Source organism: Mixophyes fleayi, chromosome 1 (genome assembly GCF_038048845.1).
Source record: "Mixophyes fleayi isolate aMixFle1 chromosome 1, aMixFle1.hap1, whole genome shotgun sequence".
Lineage (NCBI taxonomy): Eukaryota > Metazoa > Chordata > Amphibia > Anura > Limnodynastidae > Mixophyes > Mixophyes fleayi.
This window is the reverse complement of record NC_134402.1, coordinates 430,502,980-430,530,362: the sequence shown is the minus strand read 5'-3', so window position 1 is coordinate 430,530,362 and position 27,383 is coordinate 430,502,980. Positions and strand designations below refer to the sequence as shown.

At 39.4% G+C, this 27,383-nt stretch overlaps 1 protein-coding gene across 1 annotated transcript in view; it reads right to left on the bottom strand.

Moving 5' to 3' along the window:
• The window catches only part of RICTOR (RPTOR independent companion of MTOR complex 2), an 85,405-nt gene that overhangs the window by 45,154 nt on the left and 12,868 nt on the right, over window positions 1–27,383 (bottom strand). The window contains exons 3-6 of the mRNA XM_075184209.1: window positions 19,944–20,041; window positions 6,250–6,314; window positions 4,904–5,035; window positions 4,576–4,639 (exon numbers count right to left, since the gene is read on the bottom strand). Coding sequence (XP_075040310.1) covers window positions 4,576–4,639; window positions 4,904–5,035; window positions 6,250–6,314; window positions 19,944–20,041 — 359 coding nt within the window. The remainder of the gene's footprint in view (window positions 1–4,575; window positions 4,640–4,903; window positions 5,036–6,249; window positions 6,315–19,943; window positions 20,042–27,383) is intronic.

The following is a 27,383-nucleotide window of genomic DNA, read 5'->3' as shown; positions in this document are numbered from 1 at the left end:
ACCCCAGGTGTACAGATCAGCTGGCGACACTCCAGATCAGCAGTTACTGGTTTGTGATGCAGATTTTTCATCTCTCTGAAATAAAAAAAAAAATCAGTTCTTTCAAACCTGCTCCTTAATGACACAAAATGTTTGTCATGTAAGTCTGGATGTGTTTAAAATTTCCCCAAGTAACCTTATAAACTGTATAAATGTATCCAAAGTAACCTTTAAGTATCCCAAGCAACCAATCAGATTCTAGATACCATTTTTTAGAATGTACTAGATAAATGATAGCTAGAATTTGACTGGTTGCTATTGGCAACATCTCCACTTATCCTTTTTTAGAAGGTTTGATAAATCTACTCCTTATTGTCCTTATTTTTTGTTTACCAGCATGACGTACTGCTGGAATCCATCCGAGACACCTCAGTGGCCCAGGAGATCATCACCATTTATTTATATAGCGCCACTAATTCCGCAGCGCTGTACAGAGAACTCACTCACATCAGTCCCTGCCCCATTGGAGCTCACAGTCTAAATTCCCTAACATACACGCACAGACTAGGGTCAATTTGATAGCAGCCAATTAACCTACTAGTATGTTTTTGGATTACTGACTGCCAGACAGACAAATTAGTTATTAATACTAGGGTGGACTAATACAGATTTTAAACAGTATCAGTACAGCATATATTATCGGCTATAGCAAAGATCTGAAGTTCAATCCAATGCTATTTGCATAATACTTCCACATAACAGATAACTGGTGGGAAGGGTGAGGAAACTTCAGTAAGGGAAATTCGACCTTCTTTAACTCTGGTTTATGTGTGTTATATGATTTTAAAAATTATTTTAAAGATTTTAAATTATTCTAGTAATTCAAGTGGAAGCTTCCATACAGCTTGCTCAGAGGCAACGGGACCAGAGTCCAAGTTATGCAAAAGGTTGAATAATATCCCTTTAAAACGCACCTGTCACCAACACACAGTGGAGGAAGCTGTTCTGAGGACTAAACCAATAACAACAACAATTTACCCTACCATTGTACTAGGTACCAGAGACACCACTGAGACATGATAGACAAAGTGAATATTGATTAAGATTGCAAAATAGCTGACTATACGTGACCGGAGCACTTTAAAAAGTCATGACCCTGTGAGTATTACTGTGAATTTAAAGGACAGCTCTTGCCTCCGGAGAATTGAATGTATGCATAGTTTTAGACCTTAATCAAAGATACCAGGAAATTTGTGTCTAGAATTGAGGAGCAAAAGCCCATTGGCCCAAGACCAACATATTAAAGGACTGGGGGAAAATACAACTGGGCAAGGGGGACGATTTCTAAAAAGGGAGAACATTATTCTACCTTGGTTCTTCAATGTTGTGGGCTGAAAATACCTATCCTGTTCAAGCGGTCAACAGAATCAGTCATACAGAGGGACTCATGAAATTTCAGAGGAACTACTAAATTGTGGAAGGGCCCCTCCTAGTTGTCTTCCCTAGATTTGGCTTCCTCATTTCATGATAAAAGGTCCACCATTGACTTGTCCAAAACATCCCCAGGAGCCTATTTTTTTTAACTTGTGCTTCAGGAAACAAGTCATCTGCAGACAACTTTCCTTGAAAAATTCATGAGACCAAAGACAGAAACACTCAAGGTAACTGGATTTTCTCCCACCAGAACAGGTAAGCGAGGAAAGGGAGTTCACAGGCTTTGTTAGGATCCAAGCATTACATGAGGGGTGCCACCTGGGTCTGCAGAGAGGAATATAGGTAAAACAAAAAGGGGGCCTGTTTGTCCCACAGGTTATTCAGTCTGGTATTTGACACCAATAACCATGGACCAGAAAGTTGGGCCTACCATTACTCTTCTTGGACACTGATTAGGACATTCCGTAAAATCAATGAAAAGTGCTGTCTTAAGACCACCCTGCTCCACCTCATTAAAGTGTGAAAGAGCATCACTTGTCATCCGCTATGCAGGCTAGAGAACAGCGCAAAGAGACAAAACCCTTCAGGAGACAGCCCTCATCAGCCACATATCACTGTAACCTCGTGGAAGGCTGGACCCAAGAGTGGTGGATAGCCATGCTGTTTTGGCAGGCTGAAGGCAATCTGGAGGATAGCAGCAACCGCCATCCCAGAAAAAAGCCAACAGGGCAGTTTACTGACCCCGATATGGAACACACATTCTCTAAGCACACCCTCTTCTCCTCTGGTTAGCCCAAGTCTCAGGGAGGCCCCAGGCTGCTGAGAATAGCATGACTGCCCATCTGCCCTACCAGCCCAGGATATTGAAGTGACCAGAATGGGAGGACTGGCTAAGCTGAAGGTATGCACAGCGAGTTCAAACTCTACCTCACCATAGGCGACCAATGGGCCATTTCACACTCAGCTCAGATCAGGGACTCCCACGGTTGGATAGAAGGGCCGATCAGCACTACCCGACAACAATACAGGGGCAAATGAGACTGTCCCTCAAATTCTAAAAAGACGACAAAAATAAGGGCAACAGTCCTGTGCCCACCCTCCTATGTTGTGCACTGGTAAAGACCTAAAAAGCAGCGAGGACAGTTATAAAGGAGGAGGAATCATTTTTCAGTGCAAAGCCTCCTAACAATAACTCTAGTACACCATCTGTCCCCCTACTGCTAAAGAGAAAAAAAGGAGATGGGAATTCTGTGTATTTGGGAGCTCACAAAATAGTTTAATCAGGAGCAGAAAATTACAAAGAGTAATGCACATTTTATATAAAATCACAGGCACTAGGCTTTGCATTTTTAGAAAAAAAAAATCGTAACACATTGGGTACTGGAACTGTTAAGCTGGCACCTCTGTTCATACCACCCCAAGAATTTGCCTGATCTAATGGATCACGAGCAGAGGTCAAGTGAGGACGTGTGTGCGCACAGAGAAAGACAGGGTTACAGACTGGATGTTTATACAGTCAACAGATGACTGTAGATGTGCAACCAAAGCAAGTTCTGTTTTGGTGTGTACGTATGAAAGCAAAGTACGTTTGTGGAGTTCCAGACATGCTGCACCGATGACACACACTAACCAAATCCCTGCATCCAAAGCAACTGTTTACATAGAAGCCTGAACAATATAACTTGCTCATTTCAGAATCATTTTAGACATTCTGAACTCAGCACTACCATTAACAATGAAGGTATTAGAACATCTTTAAAAGGATTAACAAAATTAAAAGTTGCATTATATAAAACAGCTGCTACTAATAATCAAAGAGTTTCCAAAAAATGACAGAATAATATAATGCTATAAAACAGGATTTTATTTATGTGGGGTTAGGCATTGCCCTCAACTGGAGGGTCTTCAGAGGACTCCAAAAGGTCTAACGTTGCACTCGCCTATCCTACTACTGATTCACCTTCCTCCCTCCATGTGATTTTCATAATAATGGACAATTGGGAGTTGATGAGAGAGGGACAAAGAATCCTGCCCTGGTAAGAGAGAGAAGTGGGTCGCTGGAGTGTTGAGACAGGGAGAAATCTGTGTTTTAATAATAATTTATTTATCACCGGCTATTCTATGGAATCATTCATATCAACCACTGCCCTTTGAAGCTTACCGTCTAAGTTCCCTACTCCACACCCACATACTAAGGACCATTTTGGCAGAAGCCAATTAACTTACTAGTATGTTTTTAGTCTGTGTGGAAGGAAAACAGAGTACCCAGAAGAAACCCACGCAAACACAGGGACAGCAAACAAACTCCACATAGATAGAGCCATGGGAGGAATCAAACCCAGATACAGCAGTGCTAACCAATGTGCCACCATGCTGCCTCACCAGTAACATCATTTATGTAACACCCCAAAATTAACTTTATAGTTTTGGATGGAGTTATGCTTTTAAAGGGACTACTGACAGAAGCACTGAAGTGCAAGGGAATTAGATCATCAACCACAATCACAACTTGTCTTGACTATATGCTGAAATTTGTAGCCATTTTTTATGAGCCAACACACATTTTCGGGTGGGGTACTATAGTGCGAATATGAAACCGCCGACAACACTTACCCCGACATGGTCATCGTGAACCTTTCACTCCCGACTGTTTGAAAAACTGACATCCAACAATTGCGACCCATCGACATCCCGACACCACAGATGGACGTCACTTTCAAGGGAAACACCATTATTCCTGCTGTTAAGGGGGCAATGCAAGGGGGCGCTGGCAGTACTATGTTTTTTACGAAGGCTTCTACATTGTACAGCCAACGCCTCCTTGCATTGCCCCCTTAACAGCAGGAATAATGGTGTTTCCCTTGAAAGTGACGTCCATCTGTGGTCTCGGAATGTTGAAGGGTCGCAATTGTTGGACGTCAGTTTTTCAGACAGTCGGGATTAGCAGTATGTCGGGAATCGGAGCTTCGCAATGACCATGTCTGGTAAGTGTTGTCAGCGTTTCATTCATCGTTGTAATGACTATGCTACATATTTTCATTTCAAAGGGCCTTTAAAACAGACAACTACTATCCCATCCCAGCTTAAAAGTCCTAATAGAAAATGTGCACTAATAAAACCAATTGCAGAAGAACAGAATATTATACTCTGTCTCCACTGTACCTTTCTGACTAGTCGAAGCGCTTGCGTCCTTTCTACTTCATTACTTTGTTGAATATCTATGCACCTGAAAAGAAACAGAAAATCATTATGAAATAAATATAAATATAACTGATATTATACCAACAGGCATAAATATATATAATAAACATGAACTTTCTCTACAACAGACCACAAACTTTGCACTATACACAGCATGTTACAAATCAATAGCTTACCTTTCTGAATACCATTAGTGAACACTCCAGCTTAGGCCTTAGACTTGTATCAATGTAGCTACAACTATATGGTTTATGTAGAAATACAGGAGGTGACTGCTGAAGACACTTACCTGGCTATTAGGTAATCTACTTTTAACATTAGCACCTTCTGTAAAATACTGGAATCTCTGATAAGATAACGAAGAGCTCGGAGGCCCGCTGCTCGCACTTCTTTTGCTTCATTTAACAAAGCTAATCGCAAGCTGGAAAGAGGAAATTACTTTAGTTAGGCCATGAATAAAGAGCAATCATTCGTTAGTTGTCTTTTCGATGTGTGATTATTAGAAATGCCAAGCATACTAAACACAGGTCAATATTATGCAATAACTAGATAAAAACCACAAGACTAGCCCGAAATGGTTTCCTTTAAACAGATGTGTACATGCAAATGTATCCTGCAATATTATAGTATTGAGCTCTTCATAGAGATCAGGTCCCTGGTCTCCTGACCCCAGCCAACCCCATGTTTGGAGAGGCTTACACTTCTGCTGTACCGTCACCCCAACGCCTCTCTCTGTCCCTGGAGAGACCAGCTGCATGTCTGGCTCAACTTTACGCCCATACATATATTTTTTTTTGTACTAATGACAAGAAAAATCTCATCTAATCTGTAGAGCAGGCCTGTCCAACCTGCGGCCCTTCAGGTGTTGTGAAACTACAAGCCCCAGCATGCTTTGCAGGTAGGCAACCAGTTGATAGCTGGAAGGGCATGCTGGGACTTGTAGTTTCACAACATCTGGAGGGCCGCAGGTTGGACAGGCCTGCTGTAGAGCTTTCACAATACATATTTTGCAGCTTTATTATCGTGGTTAGTACCATCTTAAGTCACTGGTTTTTAAATTGTAAAAAAAAAAAAAAATCAAAAACATGTACATAACATGTTTTATCTTCTGAATGGAATCTTGCATTAAATAACCTAATTCTCCTGTTACATATATACATGCGTATGCATATCCTTGAAAATGTAATGTTAAAACGCTACGTGCGCCCGCTAAGTGTTATTTTACCCGAAGCTGCTGTTTGCCCCACATCGGCCTCCTGTGATTACCAATCACTAAATTCAAGGAGCTACTCTAATGTTTGTGTCACAAATGAGTAATCGTCTCCTGCACCGGGCGTCTGATTCTTATGATTGTGAAGGGTAGAATTAGAGAGAAGTCACTCAGTAGTGATGTATGCACTTGGTGATATGGCAAGTGTACGGTACATACTACGGTATAGGGATGGTAGGGCATGGTACAACGTGATGGGTGATCAGCAGCATTAGATAAAATAGTACTTCACAGGTGCACTTATTATATTAAAGGACACAACATCAATGAACATGATATAGATAGACAGCAATGCAATGTGGGAAGGAAATTTGTTTATTTAAAAAAAAAAAAAAAAAAGTTACTGTACGCCAAACAACACTTACCAAATAATTATGTCTTCATACATAAAGCCTAATTTTTCTTCATTGTGGCCAACATTGCATAGAAGCTAAAAGGAAACATAATACACAAGGTGAAGATTAGTAGTACACATAATACGCATCAACACATCACCTTATACACAGGTTAACATAACACAATATTTTCTATGCAAATGATCAATAAACATCAATATATTTTAATATCTACTCTTAACACCAGTCTGAACAAGCACACATTATCTGCCATGCTTTCACCAGCAATATGACATATTGCTTGAAGTGTCAGATTAATATATTCTTTTAACAGAGGAGCATTGAAAACAAACACTTGAGTTTCAATTAAGCAGAACAATGAGCGGAAACAGATTATGGGATTGTTTGAACTTTTACAGAATAATAAACAGTAATAAAAATAAATACAATACTATTAACACAAAGGTGAATTTTTCATACATAAAATGCATCTTGGCCTCTGGACTTTTATGTACAGCTTGAAACAAGAGCTGTAAACAGGATGCAACATGAACGTGTTAAACTGTAAATAGCTGCGCCTTGCCCTGATTCCTATATTCACTGTACGTTTACTGGTAATTAGCAGTTCTGCTGCTCCTCCTCAGTGGGGGGGTTTTCTTCTAATTTACACAGTATGTCCTTATGTTAAAGGTTTTATAATTTTGGAACAGACAAACAGGACACTCAAGAAACACAATATTGTTTGGGCATCACATGCCTTCTTTGGAATGCCACATGCTGTAACAATGTGAAGAGGTGCTCCCACCAAGCTGTCCGGGGATTCTAGAATATAAGCGATGTGTGTACGACAAGAACACAGAGTCCTACTTCGTACAGTCAGTTATCCTGTCATTGTTCTTCAGATTAAACCCTCCACTGTTGCTCATCTATAGAATTTAATTTACAACAATGATCAAAGAGGAAAATTACCCCAACCTCTCAGTGGTGTAAACGTTCCCACATTATATATCGCCCTAGTAAGGCCTTCCTCAGTGCTTCCCCATAATAAGAGTCAGTTAAAGCTACATCCACACGCATATGTTTTTCCTGGATAGTTACATAGTACGAAGATTGAAGCAGACATGTTTCATTATTCTACAGTGAATGTCTGAGAAGATAGTCTGTATGGACAGAAGCCTACAAGCTAACAACATTGCTCTGGGTATGGTTTGTAATCCTTTATGTTAAAGCATCTGAAATTCTCAGTTCCTATAAGTAGGACCATTTCTGCTATCTGTCACTAGTCTGCATTTACAGTACAATGCTATGAAATGCCTGGAATCACCAACTAGGCTAAAATAGTACTACCTGGAATAACACGAAGAGCCATGAAACCAGCTTACATTTGATGCAGGACCAATGAAGCTATAAGACATGCACAGAAAAAAATTGCCATTTTGGAAGTATCTTGATGATTGACTGTTGCAGGTAACAGTGCCGTGAATCAGCCTGTGAGTGATGACATGCTAATGTTCTTGGGGGAGGAGGGGCTGAAGCAAGGTCACATGATGGCATTTATACCATACAATATTACATAAATAGAGCATACTTGCCAACTCTCCCGGAAAGTCCGGGAGACTCCCGAAATTCGGGTCAGTCTCCCGGGGGAGCTGGCATTTCTCCCGGATCCAAGATTTCACTGAGAATTCTCAGTGAATCACGCCATTTTGGAGGGCGGGAGGGGACGGGTGAGGTCAAATAGCGTCTATTTTCAACTTGGTATCTATAATACGCTGCAAAATAGATTTTAAGTAGCTTGATATATGTATTCTGTAATAAAAAGTAAAACCAAACTGGAAATAAGGAAAACACAAGTACAGAATGAGTAAATTATCAAAACTACTCAAGAAAAAATCCTAACTGTCCTAATTGCAAAGGATTCTGGGTGATGAGCAATCTGTAAAACAGGCTGCCCCCAATGCGCACAGTTAAGCACCGATAATTTAATGTGCTGTGAAATGTATGGAAGCAGTCAAGCGGTTAAAGGACATGCAAATCGGAAGCAAATACAATTACTGAAAACAGCAGAAAGTTTCCTTAAGACCTTGTGATCTTATGAATAAGACACAACGTTTAAAAAAAGAATGATTGTTCCACAACAGAGAACTACTCCACTACGTTCATAAGAAAACCATAGCTGTGGTCAGGTCATCAGAAAGGAATGCAAACAGAAAGACGACCAATTGCAGGAGAGCTGCTTCCCGACAACGAATGAATCTAGGGAATTATTTCACTGGAAAAGATATTTCCCTATGTCTGGCTTAAAAGAAAATAAAGGAAAATAAAAAAATAAAAAGCAAGATTTAAATCAAATGCAAAGTGAATCTAGGTCAAGATAAGACTAAGGCTGGGTACACACTACAGGGTTTTCACCTGATTATCGGGCCAATCACACGATAAACAGTTCAACCAGATATTGCAATAGTATGAATGTTGCAACACTGAACCATTATCGTTCCAAAGAACATCATATCGCTTCATTCGTTTTTATAACCGAACTAAAAATCTCTATAAACAACGTAATGATGTCAGGCAAATCCTGTAGTGCGCATGCAGTCACGACCTGCAGCGTAGGCAGATCCCCATAGAGTCCGGATCTTTTCAGCCAATGGTTATGACAGATGAAGAGCACAGATCTGAAGGTAAACCTTGTAAATAGTGTGTACACAGGAATCGGCTGCTGATCGAGACTTTCAGTCGATGGCAAAAATCGTTAATGATATCGCATCGGGAGAAATTTTCTGTAGTGTGTACCTAGTCTAACACTAGCGTTTCCCATTGATAACGTCTCAAGACCACCCCTGTATTTTATACGCTTTATGGGTAACAACAGTTTTAGACAAGCTTTTCACTTGAAGCAACTGATTAAACAATCAAAACAATCTTGGGGAGGGGGGGTGAGGAAATACAAAGCGGCAAAAGTCTCAGCATACCCTACACATGATTTGCTCAACAGGTAACAAGCCACAGGTTGTCTACCTATAATCTAGAGTGTAAATGTATAAAATAATGTATTCTAATATAAATGTTGGGACTAGAGAAGGTATAAAAGACAACGTTCTAAATACCTTAGTCATTGAACAGCTATTAAATACATAAACATGGGTACAATTTACCACATGGGAACAGCCTAAAGAACTGCAAAAAAATTAGGGAGCATTGCTCCATTTACTAAACATGATGTCAGTACACATTTCTGAATGCTCATCAGAGCTAAAGAATTAAATGTGTCAGTGTGTACCGACAATCTGTTAATTACAATGACCAATGATCCATATTATATTTTACATTCCATCAGGGCAGTTGCATTACACAGGCTCAAACAGTAGCAATGTGTGTATGTTCCCAGGAGGTCGACACATTAGTTATTCTTAAATCATGTGTCAGTCGCTGAGGTATCCTACAGCAAAATACAAATCTGGGTTTTCATATTTTCACGTGCAGTAATGTTTTACTGTGTTAAATTGCAAATATGAACTGATTTATCAGCTTGTTTGGTGATTTAACAAACTGGAAGCTCAGTAAGTAGCACTGATGAAAAGTACATGTAGTAATTTCCATTATTAGGTCACATAGAGAACAAGGGAAAACAGGCCGCTATATTAAGCCTAAGCAAAGAAATGTCAGTCCAGTGAGTACATTGTTTAAGTGTGTTGTTTTCTTAAACAATATTTTGCAGGCTTAAGTCCTTCTTCAGGTATTCGTGGTTGTGTTAGACCAGTGTCTTTATTGTGGCTTGCACAGGTGCCGAAAATGACTTAAAACATATCTAAAAACATACAAAATTATATTAATGCAGTCATATGCATGCAAATATGAAAGGTTTTTCGCTTTAATGCATCACAGAATTGCATATCCTATAAAAAAAAAAAAAAAAAGGTATAAAAATGTTCACTTAATTGTATCATAATTCAAAATATATTTATTTTGCATTACGTTCAAAAGTGTATCTACGGTATGTAACAAGGGGCAATCAGACAAAAGTCTATCATCTAAATTTCTACTTAAACCTTCTGGGAAAATGGTATACAAATTTAAATTCAATCCATTTAGCTTTGCTTTGCATTAAACTTTTTAATAATATTACCCACTCTGGACGGTACTTCCACAATCTAATGCTTGGCAATGGAGCAGAGATACTTTCCGTTTCTACTGCTAGAAAAGCTTAGCAAAAAAAGCGTCTGATTTTAGATTTGCTTCAGCACTTTCAGAGTTACAATTTCTGATGGGACTATTTTCAACCAGTCTTGTTCTCAATAGATATATTACATTAGGGCTATTACACGTAAACAGATAGCCCCTTTTATAGTAGAGCTGCATGAAGCCCAAGATAAGCAAAGGAAAAGTCCCTTTCTTTCCAGACATTAGTGTTGTCTCACACATTGTACAACCTGCCTGTTATGTTACTAATAGTCTTCACTTTCCTGTATACAAATATAGGCTTCTTTTCAAATATTTTTTACGGTAATTAGAACTTCTTTGAAGCATTACCCAATTACATTCAAAAATGTGCAGTCATCAGTTTGTGTCTTTTTCTCGTTCTATAAAAGATTTGCACTGTACATTCCACCAACTAGATTATCAGTAGTGTTTAATGTATCAAGGTTAAAGCTCTCCAGTAATAGTTTGCCCATTACCTGAATTGCCTTAACATCAAAATGATCATCTGAGTCTGTTATTCCTTGAAGTCCCATGAATTGCCCATTCGGTAAAATTCTCAATGAAAACTCTCGGCTGAAAGAGATCAGGTTTTTTTTAACACAAACTACCTGAAAAAGGGGCTACGCTCCATAGATACTGTGTTTTCACTTCAGCACCTTGAATAAAAGATACACCCTTGGGAGATTTTTGCCCTTACTGGGCTGCGTTGCGGTGTTATGAAATTTGTATGAATGTTGGGGCCGTGGCGGTGCTCCTTTCTAGAACTTGCACGGATTGCCCATTTGTTGAGTTCGGAGCACAAAAGTACACCTTATTGTGGAATATATTAAGCACAGCATTAAATAGACTCCTAGTAAGACACGCTAAGAGATGTAACAGCTGAGCTGAAACCTCTCATCAGGCTGGAAATCTATAATCAATGACTAAGCCCAAAAACTGCAGATCTCATTGGCATTCCAACTGTTTCCTAACACTATACACTCATGTCATCTCTTCAGATCGCCAGTGTCCGAAAAAGCTGTGTTTCCAACAGCAGATTGTTGAGTCACAAAGTTTTGTTTTGGAATGTATACGTGGGCACAATAAGCACAATGTTTTCGTATTACGTAATCCTAATATACAGGGTGTTTTGCCTTCACCATGGAATGTCATAACGTTACATAAGTGGGCAGGTCTGCGAGCAAAGCACCAAGACAAGCAACTCAGAGGCAAAACACACCTAAAACATAAATTCAGAACAAAATGTGTGTCGCTGGTAGTACTAAGGACCACAATCAAAGTCGGTTAGAGACGTATTCCTTTCCATGAAACAGGAAATAAAGCTACTGTGTGAAAAAGACAAGAAATTCCTAATCCAAGAGAATAGTCCTGCCATCCTGACTGGCGGGGGATGTGCACCCCTCTGATAGTGGTGATCTGGCGCCACACGCATTCGCTACGTTCCTTGGTGAACATAGCCTAACCCCCAATGCTGCCTCACCCCCAAAGTGACAGGACCACGCCCCCTATTCCAAATGAGCAGGTTCAAATGGCGAGAGGTATGCAAAAGTTAATAGCGAATGAGCAGCAACGTTATGCTTTTCTGGCAATTAGCCACTATAAGACCTACACAACAGAGGTGTAACCCACAACTCTCAAAGGGAATGTGTCTGCAGTCACCCCATAAGATCCCTGCAATAGTACTGGCTGAAACTGAGCAGTCATCTCTTGCTGTCCTATACATTCATTGGTAGATTCTCTTCTTATTCACTACTTATGGACAACCTCTCACGACTGCATACACTTGTCCTGTATGCTGGATATAATTCTTACTACCTATTCTTTCACAGAGTGGAAGCAGCGATTCTTGATGAGGTGACCATTACATAAGTTAAAGAGGAAAATTGAGGCACTGATCTTAAAGGAAACCTACAATTGAGTCAATATATATTTTACATGTGCACCAATGAATTGAGAAACCAGGTCTTCATGAAAGGCTCCACAGTGCGTTCACAGAATGACGACTACAGCTTGAGCAGACCTCAGAATAGTGATAAACAGATCATCCTGTGAATGTTACACAGGGCAATCAATGTAACATAACTAAATATAAAACTGTACGGGTATGTGTCCTCTAACTGCACACTGGCAACTCTGAATCACAATCAATATTTTCATTCAAAGAACATGCCCAGAAGAGATCAATTATCATTTAATTTGCCCACACAAAGCAATACAACAGTTTTGAAATACTGGGCAACAAAAATGTTCAAACTCAAAATGACCACGTTTCTGAATAATCTCCCTCTTCAATCATCTTCTGTCTAATAAACCCTCCAGGAAGTCATGTCTGGAAATGCATCTGTGCAGGTGCTGGTTGGGGCGACTTACACTTGAGCTCAGGGGATCACAGGGACAGGACCCCAACAATTTATTATTATTTTTTTTTGGGGGGGGTGGGGGGGGGGGGGGGGGTGGGGGAGTATTTTAGCAGTGAAGGTCACTGGAATTCCGCTATACCTGGAGGAAACCGTATTTTCATTTGACTACACAGATCATTTGACAAGTGTTTTCTTAACATCAAATTTTATCTATGAGGCAATTGTGACATTCTAAAAATTGTACACAGGGATATTATAAAGTGGTTGTCTACCTTGGCTGCTCCTTCTATCCAATCACGCGCTGCATACATTGAACATCACTGTACCAGCGGTGTGGATAGCCAGGATGGGTTCAGTCTACCAGCAGCGATAGCACTCTCATCGTGCTGTGTGCATTCTGGAGAGGTACCTACAACAAACTACTACATGGGGATTACATAACAAGGAGTTGTCAAAACCCCTTTAAATCCATGTTAGGCATGTGCTGCCTAAGAAATAATAACACATGCCAATGAAATTGTCCTTTACGCAGGCTGTGTGTGCATGGATGACCAACCATCCACTGGGCAAGATAGAACATGCTACATCCATACTGACATCAAATACATAAAACAGAACATTAGCCCTAGGACAACTGGATGATTATACGCTGTTGAAACAGAACAGATTCAACAGCTTTGTTTACCGAGAGGAGACTACATTACATATAACGAAGCTGATGAAAAGCAACGCAATGGACAACTGTGTCCCCAATCACTATTTGGGTGCGGAGCGCAAATTAGCATGGTGCCGAGAATAAGGCACTTGCCCTACGTCTGGTTTACCCGACGTCTGACAAGAGCAAGGAAGGTCAGTGTAGTTTTTATAAACGTAGGGCACTTTGCACCCAGTGAACGTCTCATTGTGGTGTGTATGTGTCCAACTGACTTGTAACTCAATATTAAACCAGCAATTAGCCAAGTCAGCAATCAAGCAGGTGTTATTTTTCAAAATCAACCACAGTGTAGATGTAGACAGAGTGCTCAATCTTCAAATGAGTACGCTACCTCTTAAAATAGGCCAATAACCCAAAGAGAAAGATTAGCCTGGAGATGGAGTAGTTCCAGGAAACAACCAACCACCTTCGCCGCACAGGATGTGTGAACAATATGCCGATTTCAAGGAGCGTTATACTAAAAGATTATCTTTTTTAAAATCAATACATTAGTAGCTCTTTTATAGTGCTACATAAGGTATTGCTTAATAAAGCCAAGCAAGTGCTGTAATAATCTCCCGATATAATATGGCCACATGAATTAATAGTCTGTCCAGTCCCCTCCATCCCACGGTTTGTAAAAAGATATTGCTCTAAAATGCAGCCTTTGCCAAGAGTGCAGACAATTAATCCGGGGGTTCAATCAGGTAAACCCTGAGTGCGCTCCAGGAAACTCCAAATGTAGTAAAAATGATAATAAGAGTGGGATTAATTTCATGAAACTATATAAAACAGTGAGTGAATAATCAGATTTACACTCACTGAGGTGCAGTGGAGATCAGACTATCCTACAGCAATTTACCGGAACGCAGCTATCTATGCAGCGATACCAAAAGCTTTTCTTTTAAAAACAGGCCTTAATCTACAGTCAGTGTGTATAAGTGTGTGTAGGGCATACTACTGTGATGTATCTTTCTATTTTTTTTCTATTAAATTATGTATTTTTCTTATTGCTGGTGCTGGTCTGTTGAACAACTATGGATCCTGTTTTTTGGGTTGTTTTTTTTTAATTATGGACTATGCACAGCTTTTTAAGCTTTGAGTTACTTATTGTGAATTGAGTGCGTGTGCATATCTCTCTCTCTGTCTCTCTACATATACACACATATATACATACTGTATGCCACACAACCAGCAGAGAGGTGACAGACCATGGTAGTCACTCAGATGTTTCATGTATATTATTCAGCTCAGTAATAACAATTATAGTTTGATGTAGACAAAATGCTTCAATCTTACATTACAAAGTTACTTCTATATTAAAGAGAAACAGTTGTACTTCCACTTTAAGAATCAGAATACAAAAGCTAAAATTAACCCTTCCTGTCATGAGTACTTCAAAAGCAACACCACACTACCACATGCACAAAACAAAGAGCAAAGCAAAAAAACAAAAACAAAACACAATTACCAAAATCTTCAGAATAGCGTAAAAGAAAAAAAATTACACGTTTTACTAGATAAAAAAAAAATATGTTTTTAGTTTTATTTTAGAGGCATGAACTCCTTAATACAATTCAACAACTGATTACAAGACATAACTATAGTATTCCATCTCTGATATAAAGGTCAGCTGCAATAGATGTGTTTTCTGCAAACTGCTCATTAAGAATTGGGAGGCGGTGTCGCACTATGACTGTGCACAAAAACAAAACAAAACAGAAACATCAGTGCTGAGAAATGTATCATAAAGTTGGATCTGAGGTCAGGCTGCTACTTGTCTATTTATTGTTTCTGGGGGGGTACCGGGTAATCCCTACTCTTCCAGAAGTCTCCTGTACATTTTGGGAGATTAGGCAAGTATATGGATGTATGATGTCTAAGTGATGCCCGGTGCACCATAAACGGTGTAAATAAAACTGCAGCACCATCTATCATAAGAAAGGACCTAAACAGACACCGGGTTGATGTAGTGGAAAACTCCAACTCAGGCTTCATTCCAGAACATCCCATACATGCTCAAATGAGTATATGTCTGGTGATTGATGTTATCCATATGTCACAGTGTTTTCAGACTCTTGGGCGACCACACGTGCTGTTGCCGGCGCTGTATCCTGGAAGACACTATTTCCATCACAAAAGAAACTTTGCAACATAGGGTGAAGATGGTCATTCAGTACCATAAAGAAGCGATTAGCATTGACCATGCAGTCTAAGAGAATGACTGCACCCACACTAAGCCAGGAAGATGCACCCCACAGCATTATAGACCACCAGAACATGCCACTGGTCGAAAGAAGCCCACGAGGCTGTAAAGTTGTTTGGGTCGGTGCCACAACAGCACTCGTCCATTTGTCAAGAACATGGTGAAGTATAATTAATCTAGACAGATTACCTTCTTCCTCTACTAAGTAGCCCATTGTATGTGCTTCTTATACCACCGAGCTGGCAAATGTACACTGCCAGGAGCGACAACCCAACACTACAACCCAACTGATATTGTGCTCTCTGTTGAGTTCTCATTGGACTGTTTTCCATTAAACTAGCTGGTTTTCTCCACGGGTTGAAATTTATATTCATACACTTCAAATTAATACATGGATATCAGGATCCTGGAGAATGCTCTTAAATTCACAGCTCCCCTTTGCTGATGATTATTTCATTTCAGTTCCAAGCTGACATCACTTTACACACTGCTGCTGGTGAAACATTAGCCAGTTGAGCCGTCTAGGTCACTGAAGCTACTGCCAACACTCATCCCTCTTTAAAAGGGACTCAGCAAATCTTGCAACCATAGTTATATACCTGTATTGAAGCCCTTGATTTGAATATGCTTGGTCTACCTCTTTCATCCATGTGTTTCCCATGACCTGTAGGTACATACTAAGCAAATATAAACCATTTCAGGACTATAAACCATCTCAGGACTGCCGAGATAAAGCTGCTGCATGACTCATTGGACAAACATTGGGTGAAGAGAGGTAACTGCCTGTCCTGTGGTTGAGGTGGAGTTCCATTGATTCACAAAGCCATACGGTAGTTCTCTATTTGCTGACATGTCAGAAGCACTATCACTATGCTTTTAATATTATATTGTAACAGTAGATGTTCCCCTGCAGTGATACAATTCAGCAAGGGGAGGTATAGCTTGAAGTGCTAGGTGGTTAATTTAAAATTATTATTATTTAACAACAAAAAAAAGGACAAAAAAAAGGACAAAAAAAAAAGGACAAAAAAAAAAAAAAGGAAATGCTAGATTGAATATGGTTCGCTCACAAATCTTCAGAGCAGGTTATGAAATGCATTGCTGTGAAATAAACCATTAAAACGTGTCGACCAAGGCATTTCTTGAGCATGCAGGACAAATGCCTGCGAAACGCGTAGGTGATGTTACTGGAAGGAAAAGTCGACTACCATTGGCGATTGCAAGTACATATTTTCTGTGATAGCAGATAATTCTCACATTATAGGTGAGCAATCAAAAAGCGTAAGAATTCTGAGTGTAACTTTCAAGTTATGTCACTTTTGAAATAATGCACTACATATTTTTTATTATAGAATAAAGATGTTATTTTTATCTGATCAGATCTACAGATTTATTACGACCTAAGGATGATTTTCACTAACTCTGAAGGGGAGTGCATTTAGCTACGTGACATTTCACATTTTTATCACAAGTCCACCACTATGGTATTTTTGTTTTGTCTTTTCTTAGGAGTAACTTTCCAGGGGCTCATTAGAGACAGAAAAACATCACTACTAATCATAACACATAACAGAGGAGTCATTTTTAAATTATTCACAAGAATAACACACCATCATTTTTTTAAAAAAACACTAGCATGTAATGTTTGACTCATATCTGGTTTTAGATTTTTAAATCAGATTATTATTGAAAGTTCAAAGACAACTAGCATGGCTATTCTTTTTTTTCTCTCTATGTTTCACTTGTCCAAGATGCTATAGACAAGTGCAAGTAGCTCCTTTATAAAAATATTTTTATATCTTCATATTAATTATATTAGTGCCTTACAGACATAAGCACTTTTTTCACAGATATATGGTTGCATTTATGGAACAATTTTAAATACTGTTTACACAGTAGAGATTACAGTTTACTGTATTCTACAATATATCAAACCAGGACTCCTGATTAACTATGCTTTGGGACTAGCAATTCAATTTACCATTTTTTAGGTTCCTTTTATAAAACGTAAGTTAGGTAAACTGGTAGAACTATTATTAAAGAACAATTGTTAGTTTACAATAGTTTTGCAGAATGAAGATGCATACCCAATATAAATGGAACGCACAATCATTCCTGGGTTACAATCCATAGACCAAAACCTGTGCAAAATTAAAAATGTAAATCAGATTATGAAGCGTGAAGTAAAATATATTGTTCAGTGATAACCTGACATTTTATTGCAGATCTGTCTAATACTAACGTAAAAAGGGATCTGGAAGTTATCATTTCACTTTAAAAGTGAAGATCACCTCCCAAATCTTTGTGACACTGTCCTTATAGGATCTGTTACAAGAGGAGACATTGAAGCCATCTGAGATGCTGAGACGTCACTGGTTCAACTCGTTTAGGAATTGAGTTTGGGATGAAATATACTAAATTAAACCCACTCCTAATTACAATGGAGCTAGCGGCAGGTGGCCAACATTGTCAGAGTTGACCACTGCCAGTTGGAGGGAACAAAACACTTAGGAAACTCCAGTTTTGGGTGGCAATAGTCTTTAAAGACATATTCCCCGTATGTCACGTCTGGGCAGTTCCTTCTGTGATTTGTTTTGTGTCTGGTAAAAAATGAACTGACATGTTAAATGTTAATGGTCTTCTCTATTTCATTATGTCCTCTATTTTCCACAAAGAGCTCCCCCTTTATAACGTCCATTTAGAAAAAAAAAAGGGGGGAAAAAAAACCTGAGAAAACTCTGAAATAAACGGATTTAATTACACTGTTGTTGTGTAAGAGGGAGGCATTCAAAGGAGGAAGCTCCTTAAACATTGTATACTAAATATTACATGTCCCACTCCAGTGGAGGATCAGAACTAGTAGATATTGTGAACAAGGTCCAAGCAACTTTATTGCCACCCACACACTGCAAGAGATACCACCTATATCACTTAAAGCAGAGATAAAAGAATCTAACAACATTGAAAACAACATCTGACTTCTACAAACTCTGAAGCTGACAATTTGTTTATACAAAATGACACCTAAAAAGGCATAAAACAAAGAAGATTTGCCCCTCTTGTCTACAATATGATGTTTGTGGTGAATAAGGTTTCAAATATAGACATGGTTAGAAAACATTTTTTTATTATTGCTTTATTGATAGTAAATATATGAAATGTATTTCACCATGTAAGGAACGAGTTTAAATTTAAGGATAAATCAGCTAAAGCGAACAACAAACATTAACAGGAGTGCTCTTCGATTTTAAATATGCAGATTTTTTTTAATAGAATTCCCTGCTAGGCAAGCAGTGCAGTAGCGATAGATCATCCAGGACAACAGTTGCCAGACTTAACCCTTTCTCTCAGTCACACAGCTGATTATTATTTTTATCATCCTTTATTTATCAGGTGTCACAAGATATCCGCGGTGTTGTACACAATACAAACAGTAGACTATACAGGGTGACACAGTACAGAACAATAAACAAATAATACCAAGACTTCGAGCAGAGGAATAGGTACAGAGACCGGAGGGAAGAGGGCCCTGATCATAAGAGCTTACATCCTAAGAGAGGGTAAACAGACAGCCGGCACAGAAGGGAGCCGGTTGGGGGTGGGGTGGGAGGATATAGTGGGATATAGCGCAGCAGGAGTGAAAAAAAAAAGGGGGGGAGGGGCTGGAAGGAGAGGAGATAAGAGCTAGCGGAGGAGATTAAGAAAGCGTTAGGTGGATGGCTGGTAGGCTTTAAGGAACAGGTGAGTTTGAAGGAGCACAAGTTAGGGGACAGATGGATGGAGCGAGAGAGGTCGTTCCAGTGAAGAGGGGCAGCATGGGAGAAATCGTGGATTTTGGAGTGGGATGAGGTGATCGGAGGGGACCAGAGGCAACGGTCATTGGCGGAACGAAGGGAGCAGGAGGGAATGATATCACCAGACAAGAAAGTCCCAGCATGCCTTGCCACCCCCAATACCAAACCACTGACCTTCTCGTGTCTGATCTAATCTAAGTCTGGTGTCACATTCAGAGCAATAAAATGCTGTTCATCAATTGTAGCATACAAAGCACAGCATCTAATATTTCCAAGTTGACCCATATTCCTATGTGTTACATGTACATTGAGGTAAATAAATATAAAAGCAATCACATATCTTATTACAGCCACGATACAAAATGGACGACTAATCCCAGACTACTTCTCAGTAATATGAAACATTACAGTCCTGACCTTTAGGGTGGTGACGTACAAGTGACCACACATAGAAACACTACAATTCTCACCTTAATAAAATTGTTCAGGTGACCCAACTTCCGCATGTTAGAGACTCCATGAAGTTTGACCACATTTTGCAAAATTTCTCGCAGGTTGTCACTTGGTTCTGGTTTGGAAGAAAAACAAAAATCAAACATAAGACAAAAAAATTATAAAGACGTTAAATATTCCCAACCCAAAGCCAAACCACATGGAAGGGGTTAACGATAAACAAAGACATTTCATGCTCTAGCAAACCGCTAATAAGTAATAACACTGATAGTCCAGCAGAAACAGATACCAGCAAAAATATAACAAATGTGCTCTGTGGAGAAACCGCTTTTAATTTCATGATGCAAGAAAATAAATTGTGACAAATGCCAAAGTGGATTTATTCTGGAATTCTCACCACTGATCAACATAATACTCGAATGTCAAATAGAAAACAAATGGCAAGAAATAAAAGAAACAAATAATGAAAAATGGAAAAAAACAAAAAACAAAACAAGAAACCACACATAAATTAAATATTTCCCTCTAGTGCCAAGATACAACTAAATAAACTCAGCCAATATAGTTCTTATCAGCTGCTACATGTCATGGTAAGCACAAATTACATGTTGTATATACCTTTTCAATAACATTTGTGAGTATGTCTATGTATTTTGCTCAGGTGTTGTGCTATTGATCAAATAATCTGAATAATATATGCTGAACAAACACAATAACATATATACTGTGTTAAACTCAACTGCCTTCTCCTTCGTCTTGGTTTACGACCATATAATTAAATAAAACAAAAAAAAACAAAACTGGGGGGAGGGCGGGGGTGCAATCAATGCCAGAATACTTATCTAGCCGTACAAATCCACAAATTTTGGGATAACATCTCTCTGCCAAGAGCAGTTTTTAAAACATCCATTTTAAGTGATATTTAGGTTTATTTATAGTATTTGTTTCATGCGTGGGAATAATTATTATTGAGTGTATTTGGAGAAACAGACTGGGTTAAAGAAATGTATGCTTTTGGCAAAAACCCTGAAACGCCCATGTGCTCAATGTTTTGGTCTAAATATTTTGAGTTTGAGATTTAAGTGTCTTCACTGTTTAAATGCACAGAAGTTATTTTCTTACTATATCACTGCATCATTCCAAAATACTTGAAAGTGGTTTGTATGTGATGAGCTTAAGTGAGTAACGGTAATTCGGCCTTAAATCCCAACCAATATGAACTCATTATGCAATTAGATGTTGCCAGAAATCAAGTGTATCATTGTTCGAGTATTCCCAACCAAGAAGTCAGAATCACTTACGCAGGATATCAAGAGGGTTAACAAGTGGGAGACGATATGTTTTGGCAAACCCATTTCAGGCAGGTCTGTCAGTGAAGGCATGAATCTACAAACATTTGCATAGCTAAAGGCTCACATACCCACTGGCATTTGTTTTGCATTAAAACACCAGTGAAACCGCATGTCACATCTAACATGCCGTTGTTAATAGGTTCTTTTTTTTTTAACTCGCGTTCAGGGGGTGTTTGAGGATGCTAGGGATTGTAGCAGGCAGCACTCAGAACACACTCACAATCCTCCCAAATACAATATAATATAATACCAAGGTCACTGGAAACAATGGATTCTATTTTCAGACTATTAGAGGACTTACACCAAAGTATCTCTACTGGAGTTATATTCAATATCAAATAAATGATTCCATTCAGGATACAAAGCTGCATTACTGCATAGCAAAATATTTTCCTAAAAGTCACTGGACCCTCCCCTTTAGCCGGGGGCAAGGGGCTGCTACAGGGAACCTCCGGAGGTCCTACAGTTTTTTGTTAAACATTACGGGGCTGATGCAGAGTGGGGTGTAGACCAGTTTACATAGCGTAGTTTGCTAGAAAATACTCAAGTATGCCCAGAAAGCGCTTACGCTAACCTGCATGATTCTGCGTCTGTTGAAGTGGGATGGAGGAAGGAAAGGGCGTTCTAACCTTGAGGGCGAATGCAGTAAAGGTGCAAGTGCGGCTCACGCAGAAACAGCCGAATACACCTGATAGAAGGCCCATCTTTTGCACCGGATACAGGGCAAGCGTAAATACAGGCTGATGTTGACAAATTCTAGAAAAATAGGTGGATACGCTGCGAAGACGGAGGCAGACATCTCAATATGTGTACGGCTCTCCCTATGGGTGGAACTCTACATCAGCTCCTCAAAGTGTAGGGTTGTGTGAGCAGAAGAACCAATCACAAGCTGGGCTGTGAGGGAAAAGCAACTCCAGGGGTCCCAAACTTGTTCACGTTTACTCTGCCTTTTAAAAATACATTTTTATTAAGCTATAAACAACCTGGAAACCAATACTGTCAAAGAGTGGTTAGTGCAAACACTGCTCCTGCCGCAACATATTCACATATTTACAAAGACAGCAAATCATGGTACTGCAAGTAAAACTATCAATGGTTTGGTGTGTAACACAACGATCACACCTGGAGACATCATACGGCATTGGCTACTGGATGGCAGTAAGAGGACCCAGCATTAAGACGCATTGCCATATTCGACATTTGTATACCATATAACCCATCCCTAACCCCGCAGCTTCCTTCACGGTAGTGCTCTAGTAGAGTACTCTAACCCCAATCGCCCCTTATTTGTTCAGTTCTCCAGAGCTGCAGGGGTCCTTGGCATAGGACCTCCACAGGTCTGCTAGCTGGCAGGTTATTGGCTAGAAATAATAGTCATATTATAATGTCATTCATACCACCCTGGCAGAGGTTTGTTTTTCCTGCCCTTAGATACAATCATGTGCATTGCAGAGAGCAGATCTTTAGCCTTAATATAATCCAATAAAGATATTTTGACCTTGAATATATGACAAGGGCCTTTCACCATGGCCTGAACGATCTTACATTCTGTGCAGCATCTCATACAGTGTCAGATAACCCATTCTGAAACACTGTGCACCCTAAATTACATAATCCAAAATCTGTCCTCCAGTAGCCTCAGTTCTACCAAAACCAGCTCTAGCTTATTGCCGGTGTAAGAAAAAACACCAATCACTGCACCTGATAAAATTCAGTGCATTTGTGGTAGAAAGGAAAAAAACATCCCTTAATTTACTGACAGAATTAGAAACTGAAACATTTTTCATCTGCTGAGCTCAAATTAAATATCATTCATTTTCCCCAATGACAAACTGTTCTATAAATTGCATGATTAAACAATGTATCTACACAGTATTTCATTACACTTTCACATTTACCTTCAGTTTGTCAGTTATCAACGTCCCACATGAGGAGATGAGGCACAACAACTAACATTGCTCACATAATAAAGCTGTTGTTACAGATGTTACAATAATTCACAAAAGAAATGTGATTTTTGATTTATTATAGATTGCAAATTTTTACGAGATCTGAAGAAACAAATTGGATTGCACTGAAAGAGAGCAAGAGATTAAACCCCATGCACACACAGATTGCCCTGTTAACCTTAGCAGGACACAGGCACCGCTGCAAGGAATGGGGAAAGAATTGTACAATTAACAGCACCCTGAACAATTAAATTGCATTAAGATCATATCCTCAATTCTGCACTGTATAAAATCTGATTGCATTGTTTTGATTGGATTTGACTGCAAATCTTTTATACACGGAAAGATGCCTGTACAAAGCAATAAAAATTTAATTGCATGACTAAATTGTAACATATGTGGGGTACTTTAAAGGGTTTTTAACTGATAAAATGTCCAAAATTTGACTGTAGAATGGATGAATGTATATAGTGCTAATTTACTAACATTACATTTAATAGCAATATTCATACTAAGCCACATCAACCACACTCACCATGATTGTCTACCTTACACTGAACTGATAAAAACTCACAGCTGATTTGTTGGTGTGGTTTATGAGCCCTGTAGTTTAAGACTCTGTCTATGCATGCTATGAGTAAACAGGAGATTGTATCTACTATGCTTTGTCATATAAGCCTATAACAAGAATTATTATATATTAACACATACAGGCATTTAGAAGAGGCGTTTGTAAATGAATGTATTTGCAAGACCAGTAACAGTACCCAGGGTGCACATGCATTTCATTTCCTGCAGCCCCCTGCACTGCAGTGTGAAAAAAGGGGGTGAACTTCTCAATTTGGGGGAACATTTATACAAACAGTCAGTATTGTTGTCGTAAATGTTAGGCCTTTTTCGCCCTTCAATGTATTAATGTTCAGCAGTTGTTCGTTTTCCTGTGCACACATTTTTAAATAACCCCAATTGAATGAAATTGCACATAAGCTCTAGATATATAGACCAGCGAGTAATTGTCCTACAAAAAAATGTGTATATGTACATATATATATATACACACACACACACACACACACACACACACACACACACACACGCACGCAGACATGCACGCAGACAAACAAGCAATTTGTCATTATGACAAGTCCAGCTGATTAGAAGTGAAATACCAAGTGGAAAAGGGATGGGTGAACCAATTCTACTGTCTTTCTTTTTGTAAGAATAAGAAGAATGATTATACACATCACTGCACACTGGATTATTTTACTCTCAGAGTTCCTATTTACAGGATGACAAGAGCAGGTTGAACTTTGCAGAGCTGCACAAGCAATTACAATCCACCCATTTATACCAGCTACATTTCTTAGCAAGCAAAAGCTAAACAACATCTTGAAAGGATGTGTTTACTCTCACACCACCTTTCACCAAACAGAGGGTTTAAAATACCCACAATAAGCTCAGCGGAGAGACTGGGAAATCTTAACTTTACAAGTATCAATGTATCTAAGAACAGTATTTATCACTCATCCCAAATGAATGCAAGTTAGGAAGCATAGCCACATTCTTTTACATATTGGAAAAGGAGACCATATTATAACGGAAATCAGATTAATTATGCACATTATAAGTGTTAGAGATGATAAGAGAACTTATAACATGACAGTAAGTCTCAGATGTATTGACGTGCCTATGTATCTTAAATACAGTCCCCACTGGTCATACAAGAATGTCTTCAAGTGCATTATAGGAACATGAATGAAGGTAAACCTTTTGAAACATTAGAAAAGTTGAAAATGGTTTCCAACAGAAGCCTGGATTACTTGTACCTGTCTTTCAAGACAACTGAGCAAGAACATCAGAGGAGATATCTGCTTCCATCGCCTGCAGGGTAAAGGTGAACAAACGGCGTAAGGACCGATACAAATCATGTATCCATACAGGGCAGGACAACTAAAGCCAAAAAGTAACATACTGATACTCTGGAGGGTTGTACAAGGTGGTGATTACTGAAAATCAGACTGCTGACCACACACAGGGTGACAATGATCAGTCACCACAGACCATCATTTAAAAATCTTTTCAATCAACCAATTAGAAAACACCTCCAATTCTGCCCACAGAACCCACTACATGTGGTGAAACACATTTGGGGAATACCTACAGTTTAATTTTATATTTTATTTCATTGCTATGTATTTTTGCATTTTTTATACCTATATCTGCTCAAAATCTGATTTTATACTATTACTGCAATCCCCTCATACTCTGTCTATAACACGCACCTCTTTTCCACCATCTCTCACCTTACACCTACTCTAACAAACCACTGCACCCCTACCCTATATCCCCTCTCCTGCCCATCACCCACCTGACAAATCAGCACATTTACACTGAATTGCTTAGATCCCTTCCTTACATATATACACACATCATAAATTAATTAGCGTCCCTACCTCAGTGACTCCATATTCATCCTTATAACTCTATATCTGTTGTGTGTATGTTCCTTGCAGGATAACCCCACCCTTTCAAGCACCTGTTATGGCCTATAAATTGATTTGAGCAGCTTCCACTTTTGTATTTGTCTGAGAGGCATGTTGGTGTCAGTAGCTGAGAGGGGTACTGGCACTGAATTGCTGTTTAGAGGCTTCTGTGGTACCTCTTTGGTACGTTGGCTCTCAATTTAAAAACACATATGTATGGCCCAAATATATGGGACTCTCATTGTTTAGAGTAGGACCATCCTATTAGCAAAAGCGCCTTGGCGTGGCGGATGGCTTAAACATACATTTGCAAATGTGTGCAACAAAGACTTTTGCATTTTTATCTACAGTAGAAATGGCAGATCTGTTGCTGGCTATAGCAGTGTGCTGGGGGAAAAAATGTTGTGTGTAAACTCTATATCTATACCTGACCAAATCTATCACTCTCCATTAATCATCCCCCTTGACTACACCTTTACACTCACCCCTCTCAACCATATACCTGCTATACTCTACTTCCAGAACACATAACTCCCTTTTCTACACTTGTGTCCATACGTCCAACTCCTCTAACTCCAGTCACCACAATTTGTTCACATTCTCATCACTTTCATATTCCATCTACCTCTTATCATGCCACCTACTTCTTACAATGCCTATTTTTAAACTCAGCCTGTCTTTCCCTAGACCACCACACCCCTCTGCATCCGCCTATACATTTCTTTCTCCCTTTATCCCTATACGTCTCCTATCAGCACGTACACGTTCTTCTTACTCCATACACCAACAGCCATCTCTACCATCTCCCCCTTGCACCCACCCCACCCCCATGCCCAGATACACACTACCAACTACCTCCATGTGCATTAATACTAACTCCAATATCCTTACCCGAGCTTGATGCTTTGAGAACCACAGGCCAGGACCAAATCACCCCAACTAGACTCTTCTGATAACAACAACCACCAAGCAAACCCTTACTACCAACCAACTACAGTCTGTGCTCCATGGCTGAGAACAGATAAGTATTATTTTTTCTAGGGTTACTAGTTGGAGGAACCTGTGTTCTGTAGCGCATCCACACTTACACCCTACCAGCCAAGCGCAATTAGTAAATCCTTACACTAGAAAACACATCCAGCAGATTGTTAAAACAGACAAACTTTTCTGACCTGACCGATTGTTAAAAAGTAAAAAAAAGTGTGATGACTTATTTCTCCCTCACTCTTCCATTGCAAACAGATAACGGCACAAGGCTTGGACAATACCAAAAGTGATAGATGGACCACTTATATTGCATTCGGTTTGAAACAATGTAGGGTGTTGGTGTTGGGGCGGGGGGTGGGGGTTGAGGGATAGCTTGTGTGGATGAGCTCCACAGTCACGGTTATGTAACATCACAGATTTTTCCTTGCATCACCTAGAGGTGCGCAGGAAAAACCATAGTGTTTGGGTGCCATAGTACCTGATAACGAGTGTAACCGGATGTCACAGTGATGTCCGGTGGCTCATTGCGTGGAAGTTATTATTATTTACTTATAAGGCGCCACAAGGTTTTCGGAGCGCCATCAACAATACAAACAGGGAAAACAGTACAGAACATTAAAACGAGTAATAACATGACTTCAGAGGCGCCAGGCAAAGCAATTATAGCAGAAGAATATGTAGAGAGT